The sequence below is a fragment of the Bombus bifarius genome, unplaced genomic scaffold (assembly GCF_011952205.1).
Source record: "Bombus bifarius isolate JDL3187 unplaced genomic scaffold, Bbif_JDL3187 scf7180000008026, whole genome shotgun sequence".
Classification (NCBI taxonomy): Eukaryota; Metazoa; Arthropoda; class Insecta; order Hymenoptera; family Apidae; genus Bombus; species Bombus bifarius.
In genome coordinates this window covers 681,901-695,683 of record NW_022884399.1, presented here as the reverse complement: position 1 = coordinate 695,683, position 13,783 = coordinate 681,901, and the positions used below count along the sequence as shown (strand labels likewise).

Below are 13,783 nucleotides of genomic sequence, written 5' to 3'. Positions count from 1 at the left end.
TGTTTGAATTTGTCATTAATATATAGAAATGCGGATAAAAACAATTTTATCCTCGAATTAATTATTATTGGCAGTGTGTAGATACAATCATCTTCATTTGTACGAAGATTAAGTTTTTATGACACGATGACAATAATTGATAATTGATGTTAACAAATAGGGAAATTAATGCTATATAGTATAAAAATCAGAAAGCAAGTTTTCTAATATAATATTAAGAATAAAGAATGTATCATTTTTAAAAGTAAATATTTATCAAACAATTTGCTATCTAGTTCATGATATATATTAATTACAATTTTTGATTTGTAATTGATATTATGATTGTGTTGAATGAAAAATTAATCAAATTAAAAGTTCGAGTATAATTTTATCAACCTTGTTTCACTAACCAACTACAATTAATAATTACTCTATTAAATATAATAGAATTATAGCTGCCATCATTGAACTGTTCAATTATTTTCATTGTCTTATATTTTCAATAATACATATATTCCTAGATTTTAGCGTATATTATCGAAGAATATTTCAAAATTTCTTTTACATTTTCTACGATTTCTTAACATTTTGTTTGTATCGTTTCTATGATCCTTTTTTACAAAATAAGTATCAAGCAAAAAAGACATTTCACGCATCAATATCAGTCTGAAATGCTTTTCACCTTTAAAACAATAATTACATAGATTAAATGCATTATGGTAAGAAGATTACTGTCCTAAAATTGAATAACTTTGTGTATGATAATGTTTTACAATACTGTAAGTGTAATATTATATACTACAAATGAATTTACGATATTGTGGTGAATTAAATAGATTGCATTTTCTTTATATGCAAATGTCAATGCATTAAAGTCATGTCTTTTTCTTCTTCATTCCATGATTTAAAAAGAAAGATGAAAATAGACGATAGAATATCTATATGAAGAAGATAAATATATGTTGTTGAAAGATTACTTAGCATACACTTTTATCTAATGTTGCCTAAGCTGTGCACTAAATGTACAAGTGTTGTATCGGTATTTGCTATTTTGTAATTTATATAAATCTTATGTACATTATACATAATAATATTAAAAACAAAGACCCTTAAAGATAGAAATTCACGCAGTCGCATTTCACGCAATGTTCTCTATTTATTCGGTACAATAACTTTATCAGACTCATCTTTAGTCTATGAAGATTAATTGAAATTGATATGATAGGCCTGATTGTGTTCATATATTTATATATTTAGATCGATGTCTTATATTAAACAACTTTTATTTTGTTGCACAAATGTCAATTAGAAACATTAAAAAAAGTATTCATATGAGTCGAAAAGATTTATAAGTGATACTGTGATTAGTATGTTTGTATGTTTTAATGGATTATAATTTAATTGCTTTTATCATATTAATGTAGTATTAAAATATTATTTTCTTTTTGAGTTTATTAATTATATATGCGGTTATCTCCGGCAGTTTTCGATACGATATTGTTTTTAATTATTATTAATGATATTCTATTTCATTTTTAATACGTTATATTAACAGATTGTTTCAAACTTATTTTTCTTACACTTAAAAAAATGCGCAAGCATTACGTTATTCGAGATCCATGCAATATTTTGTTCCAACTTCACTTAATGAAAGTAAAAATATTCATTATACACATTTTGACTTTACCTAAAATTATAAATAATATGTATTTCAATATATCACAATATGGTGGTGCCAAAGCATTTTAAAATTACTATACGAAGTATCAGCGTGCGTGAAACACTCATAAATTTGTGTTTCAACATAAGTCTTTAACTCTGTGTATTTCAATTTCAGTTCTGAGCTATTAAAATTCTAACTATTCTGCTTCATGAAAATGATCAAAATTTTAACAATATCTCTTTTTACACATATTTAACAATTTTCTTTTTTCTCCAAATTATTTATATGCTTCAAAATTAATTCGTGCTCAGCATAAATTTATTTTACTTTAATCGTATAACGATTATAAATTTTGCTAGTCTATAATTCGGCACCCTATCTACTTAACGAAAACTTTCGTTTTTTATTATGAACAAATTATACGAAAGACGAAAAACCAGGCAATGGTGCTCTCGACCTTGCCATATTGTTCATAATAATTTGTCCCCCATTTAAACTGACAACGGCACTACCTTCAGGTTCAGAATCAGTGTACGATGAATAATTTCTAACTGGTTTCTGACGTTTCCAGGACTGTCTTAAGGAATCATTAACATTAGCGTAATGATTTACGAAGGAATGTGGATCCGATTGTACACTTTCATTCTCGCTTTCAGATCCCTATAACATAAAATACGTCATGTATAATGCATATGTTTTATACATATATTTAAGGAATGTTACCTGTGAATCTGTTGAACTAATTTCGGAAGGTTTTTCCGTAACGCTGCTATCGTCAGGGTTTTCATCATATCCTTTCAGACTTTCTTCGTCGCTATGATAAGCAACAGAGGCTGGTGATGGTCTAGGAGGTGACTTTCCCAACATTGTAGGAGGAGGAGGATGCATAGATTTTCTTGCTAAAGTGTTTCTTTTACCTAATGTACCACAAGCATTAGCCATATTCATAGCACCACCACCTCCTTGTCTTGATCTATAAAGCTCTAAATCAGACTCTTGTCTATCATCAGTATCCATTGCCATAGACTCTTCAAGTGTCTTTTGTGCTTCTTCTAGAACAATTACTTGATTATTATAAACTCATATACTTTGTGTTAGAATGTATTTATTACAACTTACGTTTGTATTTATAGCTTTTACTTTTCACGCATAGCACTGCTATGACCATTATAATAATTATAATTGATGCAGCAGCTAAAGTAACCATAAACCAAGTTTGTCTGTAAAATGGTTTATGTTGTAGGTATGCATATTCAAGGTATAGCTTTGATGGAGTTAAAATCTAAAAAAAACAGGAAATTATCATTAGTATTTAATGCTTAGAAATATTTATGAAAATTTATATACAGCAATCCTATTTACCGTTTCTGTGGAATATGCTGGATAACTAATTCCATAACGATTATATGATATTACTCTGAATAAATACGATGTAGATGGAAGTAAATTTTGATAAGATACAGAATATTCTGTCAATGGTCCATTACTACTACGTACGATTGTCTGCCAACGACTGTCATCTATAATTACAAATATAATAATAAAATTTATTTGGCTTTGATAATGAGATCATAAATGCAATTGAACTTCTGCAGGTTTTCATAAAATTATGTGCTACAGGAAAGAATGATATATCTGGTTGCTTTCATAGCTTTTAAGAAAGTAATGATGACTGAAAACTTATATAGTTATGTTGTGTGTTATACATTACATGTTTTAAGGGAATTAATGAAGTATTAGATGTAAAAACTGAAAAATTAAAACTGTAGGAATACACCATCATCTAACATGTCAAACTTTAGCTATTCATTTGTTACTGTAAATTATAGCAGCATTTGAAGTTAAGATGTTTGATAAATTTCTAACTGAACTCATGGAAAATGTCATGCTGTGACATTATCATGCAATCAACAGTACAAATATCACTAAACAAATCACAGATTAATAACAAACAGGAAGCTATATTTTAACGCTAATAAAAATCATATTTAATTGTTGAGATCATCTAATATAATACTCGACGTTCAATATATTTACGTGCATTGACACTTACAATGCTGCCACTCTTCCATTGCTATATGATTATAAAAAAGGCAATATTAGTAATACAAATAATATAATCTGAAATTTTATAAATAGATAATTTATGTTTAAATATGTGAAAATAAAATAATCAAAGTAACTCTACTATTCAGTTTTATCTTTCACATGTATAAATATATACCTTTAGAAATATTTTTCATTTTTTTTATCAATTCTGCAATTTCCGTTTTAATATTTGAGAGATTTTATAAATGTTAAAATAGTTCATGTTATTTACCTTTCCGGCGCGTTTCGATGTAGTATCCTAGAATGGGTCCTTTTCCAGAAGCACCATTAGTCCACTGTAATTCAACACTAGACACTGTTTTTGTAACAGCAAGATTGCTAGGTGCCATTGGTGAACCTTCTTGTGGACCTGTTGTAACATTTCCAGATATAGGCGGACCAAAATCAATGGTTTGCGCTCTAACCATAAAAGTATACGTTTCTTCTTCTTCTAAAGGTTGAATTAGTAGACTTGTTTCCGTTACCTTTTGTTTAACTTGCTTACTAAAACCTATAATAATATAAAATGTTACGTATCTAAGCAATTGTTTGTTCGTATATTAAATATTTGGAATAACTTTTATACTAAAAAACATACGATCATTTTGTTCTGCAGTTTCATATGTAACAATGTAGCCGACTATTTCACCATTTCGTAGTTTTGGTGCTTCCCAAGAGACGCGGAGACTAGTCATTGTAATTTCTGAGAATTGTAAATTGTGTGGTGGTCCAGGTATATCCTATAAATCAATTGAATATATTTAAAAAGGAAAAAGAGAAGAGAAGCAATTACGATATCAGTTTAATTATTGTTGAACTTATGTACCTGTTTAGTTCTGACAGTGATAGATGGGGTTCGAGGACCATCACCGGCAGGGTTGAAAGCCAATACTTGAATGCGATATTCTGTATATTTATCTAAAAACACTAAGCTATGTGTTAAGTATGATGCTGGTACAACTTCTATTTCTTCTTCCTGTTTGTTTTCCAAATCTTGAGGAGAATCAGTAACTAAATAGAAAATCTAAAATAAGAAATATAAATAATAAATATTGCTTAAACAATTAGATTAAAAAATAAATTCTATATGCAAATGATAATTTTACTTTATATCCTAATAAATCTCCATTTTGCATATTGGCTTGGGGTGGTTTCCAACGCAGATGTACTTCTGTAGAAGAAATTGGTTCTGCTTTTAGATGTTGTGGTTCTCCTGTAGGAACTGCTTCTCCTACATATACAGTCACTGGAGGGCTTGATGGACCTTCGCCTTCAGAATTGAAAGGTAACACTATTACTTCGTAATACTTATCTTCTGTCAAGTCGCTTAAAACAATCTTCGTAGCCTGCAAAAGTTAAGAAAAGATTAATACAACTTATCATTTACAATCTATTACAGTGTTCTATAATTATAATTATAATCATTACTTTTATTCCTAAAACTTCTTCTTTAGGAGTATCTTGAAGGGCTGTGGGGAAATCAGAAACTGGTTGATAAACGACGCGATAACCACCTGTTTCATGATCGCCGCTCCAATATACTTCATCTATTGCGTTCCAATGAACTTCTATACTAGATGTCGTTATTGGAACTACTTTCAATCCGGTAACTCCCCGAGAAGGTGCTATAAATTCATATTATGATAAAAATTATGTATCTTAACGAAATAAATTTAGGACAAATGAAAAGTGAATTTTATGTACCTGCTGGTAGAGTTTGAACTTGAACAGATTCTGTACTCCAAGTTGAAGGACCTATATCGTTAGTTGCTTGTATTCGGAATTGATAGAATGTAAATGGTTTTAAATCATTTGCTGTATAAGATGTTAATGTTGGTTCTACTCTTTCAGGAATCGTTTGAAATGGTCCTGAATTTTCTGATTGTTGTACCGTATAATATCTATAAAAAAGCATTATACATATTATTTTTACATAATATAAAAAATTATACATTAGATGTAGTGAAAAATTTACCTTAATGGTGCAAACCCATCACGGCCAGGTGTCCAATTAAATGTTATCTGTCTACTTTGTATTTGCGATCTGCTAATTTGTGGCATCGACGGCGATTGCGGACGTTCTCTATTATTTGTAGTAAAAACGAGAGCGTATGCTGTTTTTCCCCATCCTAATCTCGTTTGTGCTGTTACCGAGAACATGTAATACTTCTCTGGCTCTAGTCCAGTTGCTCTAAAAGTTCTATCTGATGCAGGAAACTCCTTCGAAAATTGATGATCCTGACTATTATTTAGATGAAACATAACTTTATAGGCGAGAATCTCTCCGTTCGGATCTTCTGGAGTATCCCAAATAATCCGAGCAGTGGTAAAGCTTACATCAGGGAACGATACATTCGATGGAGGTCCAGGAGCATCTTCAAATGTTTGTACTCTAACTGGCGGAGTGCTTAAAGTGCCATCGCCAAGACGCGTATAAGCTAGAACTTGTATGTGATACTGGACAAATTTTCGAAGTTCTGTTAAAGTTGTTGTAAATGTTGTATTACTAGGAATGTTTTTATACTGGAATGCTGATCTAGCATTTGCACCGTAGTAAACTTTAAATCCTTCTATTTGTCCATTCTGATGTTCTATGGGAACATCACCCCATCTAACTAATATAGTCGTGGAAGACGTTGCATTGGCTTCTACATTAATAGGACCCATCGAAGGAACTGATTCGCGAGTTCTTTCAACAGCTTTCGGGCTTATTGTCGATGATCCAACGTCATTAAGCGCTTGCATTACAATTTTATAGAGAGCATATTCTTCCATGTTCTCTAAAATATACGAATTCGCAGTATGGTCTTCTATAGTTATGCTCTTTGACTTGTTCGTTCGAACTTCAGTATAAGTAACATTATATCCCCTTGGATTTCCGTACCATTCAATCTGTTGTAATGGAATCCATCTAACACGCAATTCCGTGGCGCTCATTGCACGAACCGTAACATTCCTAGGAGGATGTGACGGTGGTGCTTGAATTGTTTGAAATTCTTTTGTTGGTTCGGAAGGTTGGGAAGCACCGACAACGTTGTTAGCTATTAATCGTAATTTATACTGCATAAATGGAATTAGACCACCTACAGTGATTGTACTAGCATCAGGATCTGAAACTTCGTAAATATTGTACCATGTTGTGTTTCGAGTGGTTTGTGCTTGTACTGTCCACTTTATTATGGACGAATTGCCGTCAAAGCCTGGAGTAAATTGAAGAACAACAGAGAATGCATCTATATTAGACAGTGCTAATTTAGTTGGTGGTTCAGGAAGAACAGGCTCAACGCCTGATTGAATAACAGCTACTGCTGGTTTTCCAGGACCTATTGAAGTCCAAGCAACAACTTCAAATTTATAATGAGTCATTGCTTGTAAATGTTCGATTTTGGCTGAAAGAGTGTCTGACGTGAAGTTTTCTACTCGTAGAGAATCTGGTACATCTTTGATCATATATTTTAATTGGTATTGGATGAGAACTCCATTAACTTCCTGTGGAGCGTTCCATTTAACGGTGAGTGAACGATCACTTATGTTCTCAAATTGTAGATTTTCTACTTCTTCAGGTACATCTTCGCGTGTACGAATTTGAACGGGAGAACTTTTTTCACCATCACCTGGATCAGTGAAGCATAATACAGTTATATTGTATAAGGTGTATTTCTTTAAACCTGTCATAATTGCACTTTGCTCTGCAAGAGGATCGAATAAGCTAGGTGGTACGGTCATCGACTTGTATTCGCTCGCTTCTGTAAAATTATGCCCGATCCAGGCTTGTAATTTATAACCTTGATTTATTCCATTAATCTTTTGCGGATTGGGAGGTTTCCACCACACTTTTATCGATGTTGAATTAATAGCTGTTACCTTTACGTTTGTGGGTGGTGCTTCAGGTACTCCTTCCTTGGTTTTAATCTTCAAACCTTCCGTAAATACTCCAACCCCTTTATCATTATACGCTGCTATCTGTACGATATAATCCTTCCAAGTAATTAGGTCGGTAATAAGATAATTTCTTTGTGCTTCGTTAGTAATATTCTGTATTGTCCATGGATTGTCGTTGTAGCCGTATAGTCTATATCTTAATACGTATCCTAAAATATGACCGTTTCGATATTCTTCTAATGGAAGCTGCCACTGCGTGATTATTTCTGAGGATGATCGAGCGGAACCAACGAATCCTACCGGTGGTCCACTCGGAGCTACAGTAAAATTCACAAATATTAATGAAAGTTCGGGAAATTATTAAGATTTGCAGGCTTGTAACTATTACTTACGCTCTTGAGGAAGAACTACTACATTACTGGGATCCGAAGGAGGTCCTTCGCCAACACTATTTTCTGCAGTCACTCGAAACTGATATGCAGCAGCAGCTTTTAGATTGTTCAATAGTACCCAACGATTTTGTGCCGAAACATTATTACACTCCGTGATCCAATTTAACGCAGAATCAGGTATTGGTCCTATATAGAGTAAATCGGAAATATATACGTATATAAGTAGACATGTATAGACAGATTAAATTTTTTATTAAAGATCAATTTATGTTTAACTACCAAGGTCAGAAACCTCCCGCCTTTGAACGATAAACTTTTTTGTTGGACTGTTTCCATCAAAGCCAGGAACCCAACTAACGTTTATGGTGCGAGGTGAAATTCGCTCGACTCGACTAGCCATTACGTTTATTGGTGCGAACGGTAATTCGATTACACTAAGACGAGCAGATCGAGTCTCATTTCCTCCTGGAGAAACCACAGAACACATATATTCACCCACGTCAGACGCACGAACGGCTGCTATTTCCAATGTACCATCATTTCGCATTTTTACTCTTTGACTGGCTTGTGTATTTATTACTCTGCAAAAGCAACAAATATGCTGTAACCATTTTTATTATCATTAATATCATTAATGTAGAAATGCACGTACTGTGAATTATGAAACCATGCTATATCGTACAAAACACTTGGATCGTTGGAGACCTTGCATTGTAATTCCGCGGTGTATCCGAGAAGTACAGAGGTATCCACAGGTGGCTGAATAATTTGTGTTCGAACTGAAATGAATTAAATTCTGGTCAGAAACGGGTGATTTCTTAGTATTCTAAAATTATTTAATCATATTTTACCTAAAACAGTAAGATACGCTGAACCATTTACAGAACCAGCTTCATTAGCTCGAATACACGTGTATTTTCCGGCGTCGTTTGGTTTTACCGCAGCTATTAAAAGATCTCCGTTATCTAAGACTTGTACTCTTCCGGCGATTTCCACAGGAATTGTATCTATTAGTGAATCAATGTGTATATCAGTGTTATGGTATTAGTTGCCCGTATGAATTAGTGATTAATAATTTACCATTATAAATCCATGTAGTGTTAGGTATCGGAGCTGCTACAGCATTACATGTTAAAGTTGCATCCTTTCCATCTAATATAGTTTGGTTTTGTGGACCATTCTCCATGATTGGTCCAGATGCTGAAAACAATAATTTGAATCTATTAATGTTTTGCTTGTGACCAGGAAGAATTGATTACATGCACGCAAAATAAAGGCAGGAACAATCGATCACAAAAGTAAATTTTCCCCATTTCAGTGTTTTCCAGTATACCATCTATTGACATTTTATGAATAATAGTAAAAAATGAATCAAAAAAAGCATTGGAAAGAATTTAATAGCGTTCATTCGTATATATAATGGAAAACGCTGAATTTACCAATACCTGACTTCAATTAATAATAATTCTCTATTACCGAAACTTTATTTTCACTAAAAATTAAATTACGTATACTCTATGGCACAACTACAGAAATAGCTAATATTCAAAATTTTTTCCCTACGATTATCTTCCTAATCTAGAAACGTGCTATTCACGATATATTTTGTCCGTTTACTGTGACGAAGATACGTGCAAATGCTTAAAACAATTCGTCTACGTTTTCTGATACTGATAAAAGTATATTAATTTTGTTCCAAATATAAATATAATTGAAAAATGCTTTTTGTTTGTAATAGTGTTAATAACACTGTATATTGTATGTTGTGTAATAACATCACATCATATTTATTATTGCGTTCTTTGAACATGTTGAGCATTTTCTATAATTTTTCAAAGAGCCAATGTGTTTTACACACAAAAAAACTATCGTGCTTTGCAGATGTATTCACTATAACTACCAAAAAAAAAAACACGGATACAGCTGGTAAAAGCAAACATTGTGGTGTGATATGCATTCTTCAAGCATGTGCCCGGGGTAATTTCAAAAAGGAGGTGGATATTTCGTGGCGACTTGTCGTTAGAATCTTACTGTCTGGATATTGAGAGAACTTAAAACGGCGATCAGATTGGCGAACTCTGACTACATTGTAGCCAGCTGCCCAGCGAACAACTCTGTTTTTCAGTCTGCTTTCTAATCCTTCTGCCCCATAAAAAATACGTCATTTATTATAAATATAAAGAAACATCGTTTGACTAATAAAATAAAACAAAAAATTAATAATAATATATTTAATGATTTCATGTAACTCCAACGTGTAATGTACTAACTTTTTGCTTTTAACCAGGTGTAACTGGATGCTTCGCCAGCGTCGTTGGATGCAAGACATTGGAACATTCCTGAGTCATCCATGGTTAATTTTTTAATTGTTAAGGAGCCATCTTCTTCCAGTGCGTACCTATACATAAAAGTGCAGAAGAATATAGAAATAGGAAGATAAGAGAATTTTGAATTTGATAGATGATTTTAGTTAAAATACATACTTTAGGTAGCAATTAATGAATTTTTTTACTGATTGAAAATTTAGCAGTTTTTCTAAAAATCATACCTAAATCCAAGAAGATGATCAACAGGCTCTGCATTTCGAAACCAAGTGATTTTAGGAGGAGGTACACCGACAGCATCGCATGGTAACGTTACAGTTGATCCATAATCACTAAGAGTTTCTCGTTTCAATTCCGTTATAAAAGTTGGTTTTTCTAAAATATTATAACATAAGAATAACGCATATATGGGAAATTTAAAGGTTACGAATCTCCAATTGTTGAATCCGTCTTACCATATACGACAACATTCGCGCTCGCGTTCACTGTTGGATATCCACCGCTTCTTAAGTCCACATGGCACGAGTATACGCCGGTGTAAGTTATGTTTGCCGATATTAACGCCAAAGTTCTATTCCACGAGTCGTTAAAACTATATGATATCCTCGAGTTCTCGATGGGGATCCCGTCTTTCGTCCATAAAGTTCGTAACTCATGAAGAGATCTAAAATTACCCATTTGAAACATTTCTCTCACAGAACAGTTTCATGTAGAGTGATTACGAGCCAGTTTATCAAACTTTCAAAGTGTAACCCATTCTCTTTAAGGAAGGGAAAAATGTATAAAGTCTTACTTTTTCAAAGGTTTATTTTGTATTATTGCAAATATTCAGATTTTGTAGAATGGAGGTCGCAAGAGCATTATTATTTTATTATATGACTAATTTGTATCCTTTCTTCTGTAAAATTCACGAATTACCTAGCATTGGCTATGCAATGTATGTAGGTAACGTCCTGGTCCTTGATGATCTGAGTGTCCTGCGGTTTCACTATGATACTAGGTGCCACCTCAGCGTTGGCATCTCCCGTAACTTGCAACTTGAAAAACGGACTGTTCTCCTCTTTTCCCAATTGCGTGTTAATGGCTCTGGCCCTGTTTAACATATAAAAATGCGAAAGGGAACATTTCCTTTAGTTTCTCTAGTTATAAGAAAATTACATGTAACGAAAAATAAGTTCCTCTATTCCTTTATACGAAAATTCCCTTAAGTTGAAAAATTTCACTGTAGATATATAAAAGAATATATAAACTTTTAGATCCACAGCTTATATAGCTATCGTCCAATAAAGTTTCACAGGTACTTCATCCATTCTCTGATAACTACACAAGGTAACTCCCTGGACCAGTTACTTTAATACGAACCTGTACAGGCCTTGATCGCTCTCAGAAGCGTTCAGGATAAGCAACGTGTGATGAACAGACGCATATTTTATGCCGTATAACAACGAGCCGTCGGACGTGAACCATGTAACGTCAGGTGCAGGATGGCTTTCTATCGGTGGCAGCGTTAAAACAGCCGCGCTGCCCGATTTCACGCTCACCATCCTCTCTGTGAGATCCTCGAACACCCCCATATCTGGACAGGATAATATTACGGTGTTACTTTCATCGCGCTGGATGCATTAACTGCGACAAAATATGTACGTTGCTCGTGATAATCAGAGCATCGTGTCTTAGAGCGTGATAAAGAGGAGAACGCAGATGGATCGAATGTTGCTGTGCGCAATAAAACTCGCTGTGTTTAATTTACAATTGGCTGTAGTATATAGCTCGACTTTGAAATAGCACGCTTTTCATGTAATTCGTTTCCTGTTTTTAGTTTTGTTATGGTAGATCGAAATAAATGAAAGTGAAAGCAACTGAAACGTGTTCGATTCTTGATTAGGATTAATTAGGATAATTAGAAAAATGTGAAACTGTCGTGTTTAATTATATACGTACAGGCTACCGCAAATGTAATTCTTTCACTAAATATAGATCCTACGTCGTTCGTGGCGACACAGTGATAAACTCCTGCGTCTTCTCTACGTGTACTTTGTATTCGAAAATAAGGCTCCGAAGTAAGCTCGTTGCTGAGGGGTACCTCATCTTTGAACCACTTATATTTTGGCTGAGGATTTCCTGCGAACAGAATGTAAACGTAATAATGTATCAGAGAATAGTACTTTATTTACCTGAATTTGTCAGAGGACAATTTATATAATTGAAGCTCTATCTTTTAAAAAAGATATAAATCATTAAAAGTGAAAGTTTCATTAAGACAAAATTTTACTAGATACATTACATATACTACAGTGATGATCCTAAATTTGTGTATTTTCAACAAATTATTACAATTTACACGATTTCAGTTTTCGTTTTCACGAATTATATCTACTTCACGTTTAAATGTCACGAATGATGACAGTTCAAGGTGTTAATATTTTTCGCGGCTACTATAGGCATTCTTCGTTTGGTCAAGAAGTAGATGTAATATACAGCGACCTAATACTATTAGTACAGGGTCATACTATCATATTACGGCACTACGGTGCAACTGTAAGGCTTCATCTGGCCACCGTCTCATCCGGCTGTTATTCGATATTTCATGAGAACAATGGGATATTAAAAACACGTAGGAAAATTTGTCAGTTTCCATAGAACTGAAATTCGAGTAAAAAAAACTCCAGAAATCTCGAAAATGAACCATAAATCGGAATAATCGCACGATTGTTTCATATCTCAAAACTTATCGACTAAAATAATTTATTAAACTGTACATTTATTAATTGTAAGAACAAGACATTTTTTATTTTCAATTTGATGATTAAAATTTGGAATACGAGAAAAGTACGTTTTACTAAGTGAACTCTATAAAACTTAATCGATTCATCTTTAAAATAATATAATATCGCGGTAAAATCGAGACGAGAAGAGGTTCTTAATGCATTTGAAATCATCGCTTCCGGGTCGAATCTCGTCGAATACTACGTTCTCTACGTTCCCTATTTACCTCTCGCTTGACACTGCAGAAATTTTGTCCGATTTTCGCTAAGAATATTGCCGCTGCTGGAAGGCTGAGTGGTGAAGCGCGGTTCCTGGAGGGTCTCTGTAAAAAGATCGAAAGAGCGAATTTCAATATATAGTTCAATTACGCTGTTACTCGCGAACAAATTGATTAAATCGATATAACATTTCGTGTAGATATACTTTTAGACATTTTCATATACTTTTCTGGAAGTACTTATGAGATTGAGTATTAAAATAACATTTCATACCTTGTACGAATTTGATATCGAAAAAATTGTGAAAGGGGTCGTAAACTCGTTATAAACTGTACGAGAAATGGTTTTTAAGGTACTCGACGAATTAGTAGGCTTCATAACCGAAGCAGTACAAAGAAGGGAATTCTTTGAAGCAGTTCTGAATGTTAAGTTAAAAAAGCTAGATTTTAATTCCTTAAATCCTAGTGA

At 33.3% G+C, this 13,783-nt stretch overlaps 1 protein-coding gene across 5 annotated transcripts in view; it reads right to left on the bottom strand.

Moving 5' to 3' along the window:
* Nucleotides 1-350: 350 nt before the first annotated feature.
* LOC117207269 (protein sidekick) overlaps nt 351-13,783 on the bottom strand; it is a 43,664-nt gene continuing 30,231 nt past the window's right edge. The window contains exons 2-26 of one of the 5 annotated variants that reach the window (XM_033447304.1): nt 13,324-13,419; nt 12,273-12,452; nt 11,694-11,907; nt 11,250-11,423; nt 10,787-10,995; nt 10,556-10,706; nt 10,278-10,405; nt 10,039-10,149; nt 9,088-9,207; nt 8,859-9,014; nt 8,660-8,786; nt 8,287-8,588; nt 8,008-8,193; nt 5,709-7,932; nt 5,438-5,634; nt 5,162-5,358; nt 4,840-5,079; nt 4,560-4,757; nt 4,332-4,473; nt 3,966-4,244; nt 3,699-3,719; nt 3,008-3,165; nt 2,765-2,927; nt 2,369-2,697; nt 351-2,305 (exon numbers count right to left, since the gene is read on the bottom strand). In XM_033447304.1, the coding sequence (XP_033303195.1) occupies nt 2,063-2,305; nt 2,369-2,697; nt 2,765-2,927; nt 3,008-3,165; nt 3,699-3,719; nt 3,966-4,244; nt 4,332-4,473; nt 4,560-4,757; nt 4,840-5,079; nt 5,162-5,358; nt 5,438-5,634; nt 5,709-7,932; nt 8,008-8,193; nt 8,287-8,588; nt 8,660-8,786; nt 8,859-9,014; nt 9,088-9,207; nt 10,039-10,149; nt 10,278-10,405; nt 10,556-10,706; nt 10,787-10,995; nt 11,250-11,423; nt 11,694-11,907; nt 12,273-12,452; nt 13,324-13,419 (6,545 nt within the window). In that variant the 3' untranslated portion in view covers nt 351-2,062. The remainder of the gene's footprint in view (nt 2,306-2,368; nt 2,698-2,764; nt 2,928-3,007; nt 3,166-3,698; nt 3,720-3,965; nt 4,245-4,331; nt 4,474-4,559; nt 4,758-4,839; nt 5,080-5,161; nt 5,359-5,437; nt 5,635-5,708; nt 7,933-8,007; nt 8,194-8,286; nt 8,589-8,659; nt 8,787-8,858; nt 9,015-9,087; nt 9,208-10,038; nt 10,150-10,277; nt 10,406-10,555; nt 10,707-10,786; nt 10,996-11,249; nt 11,424-11,693; nt 11,908-12,272; nt 12,453-13,323; nt 13,420-13,783) is intronic. The other 4 variants (XM_033447305.1, XM_033447306.1, XM_033447307.1 and 1 more) reach the window with 4 other exon arrangements.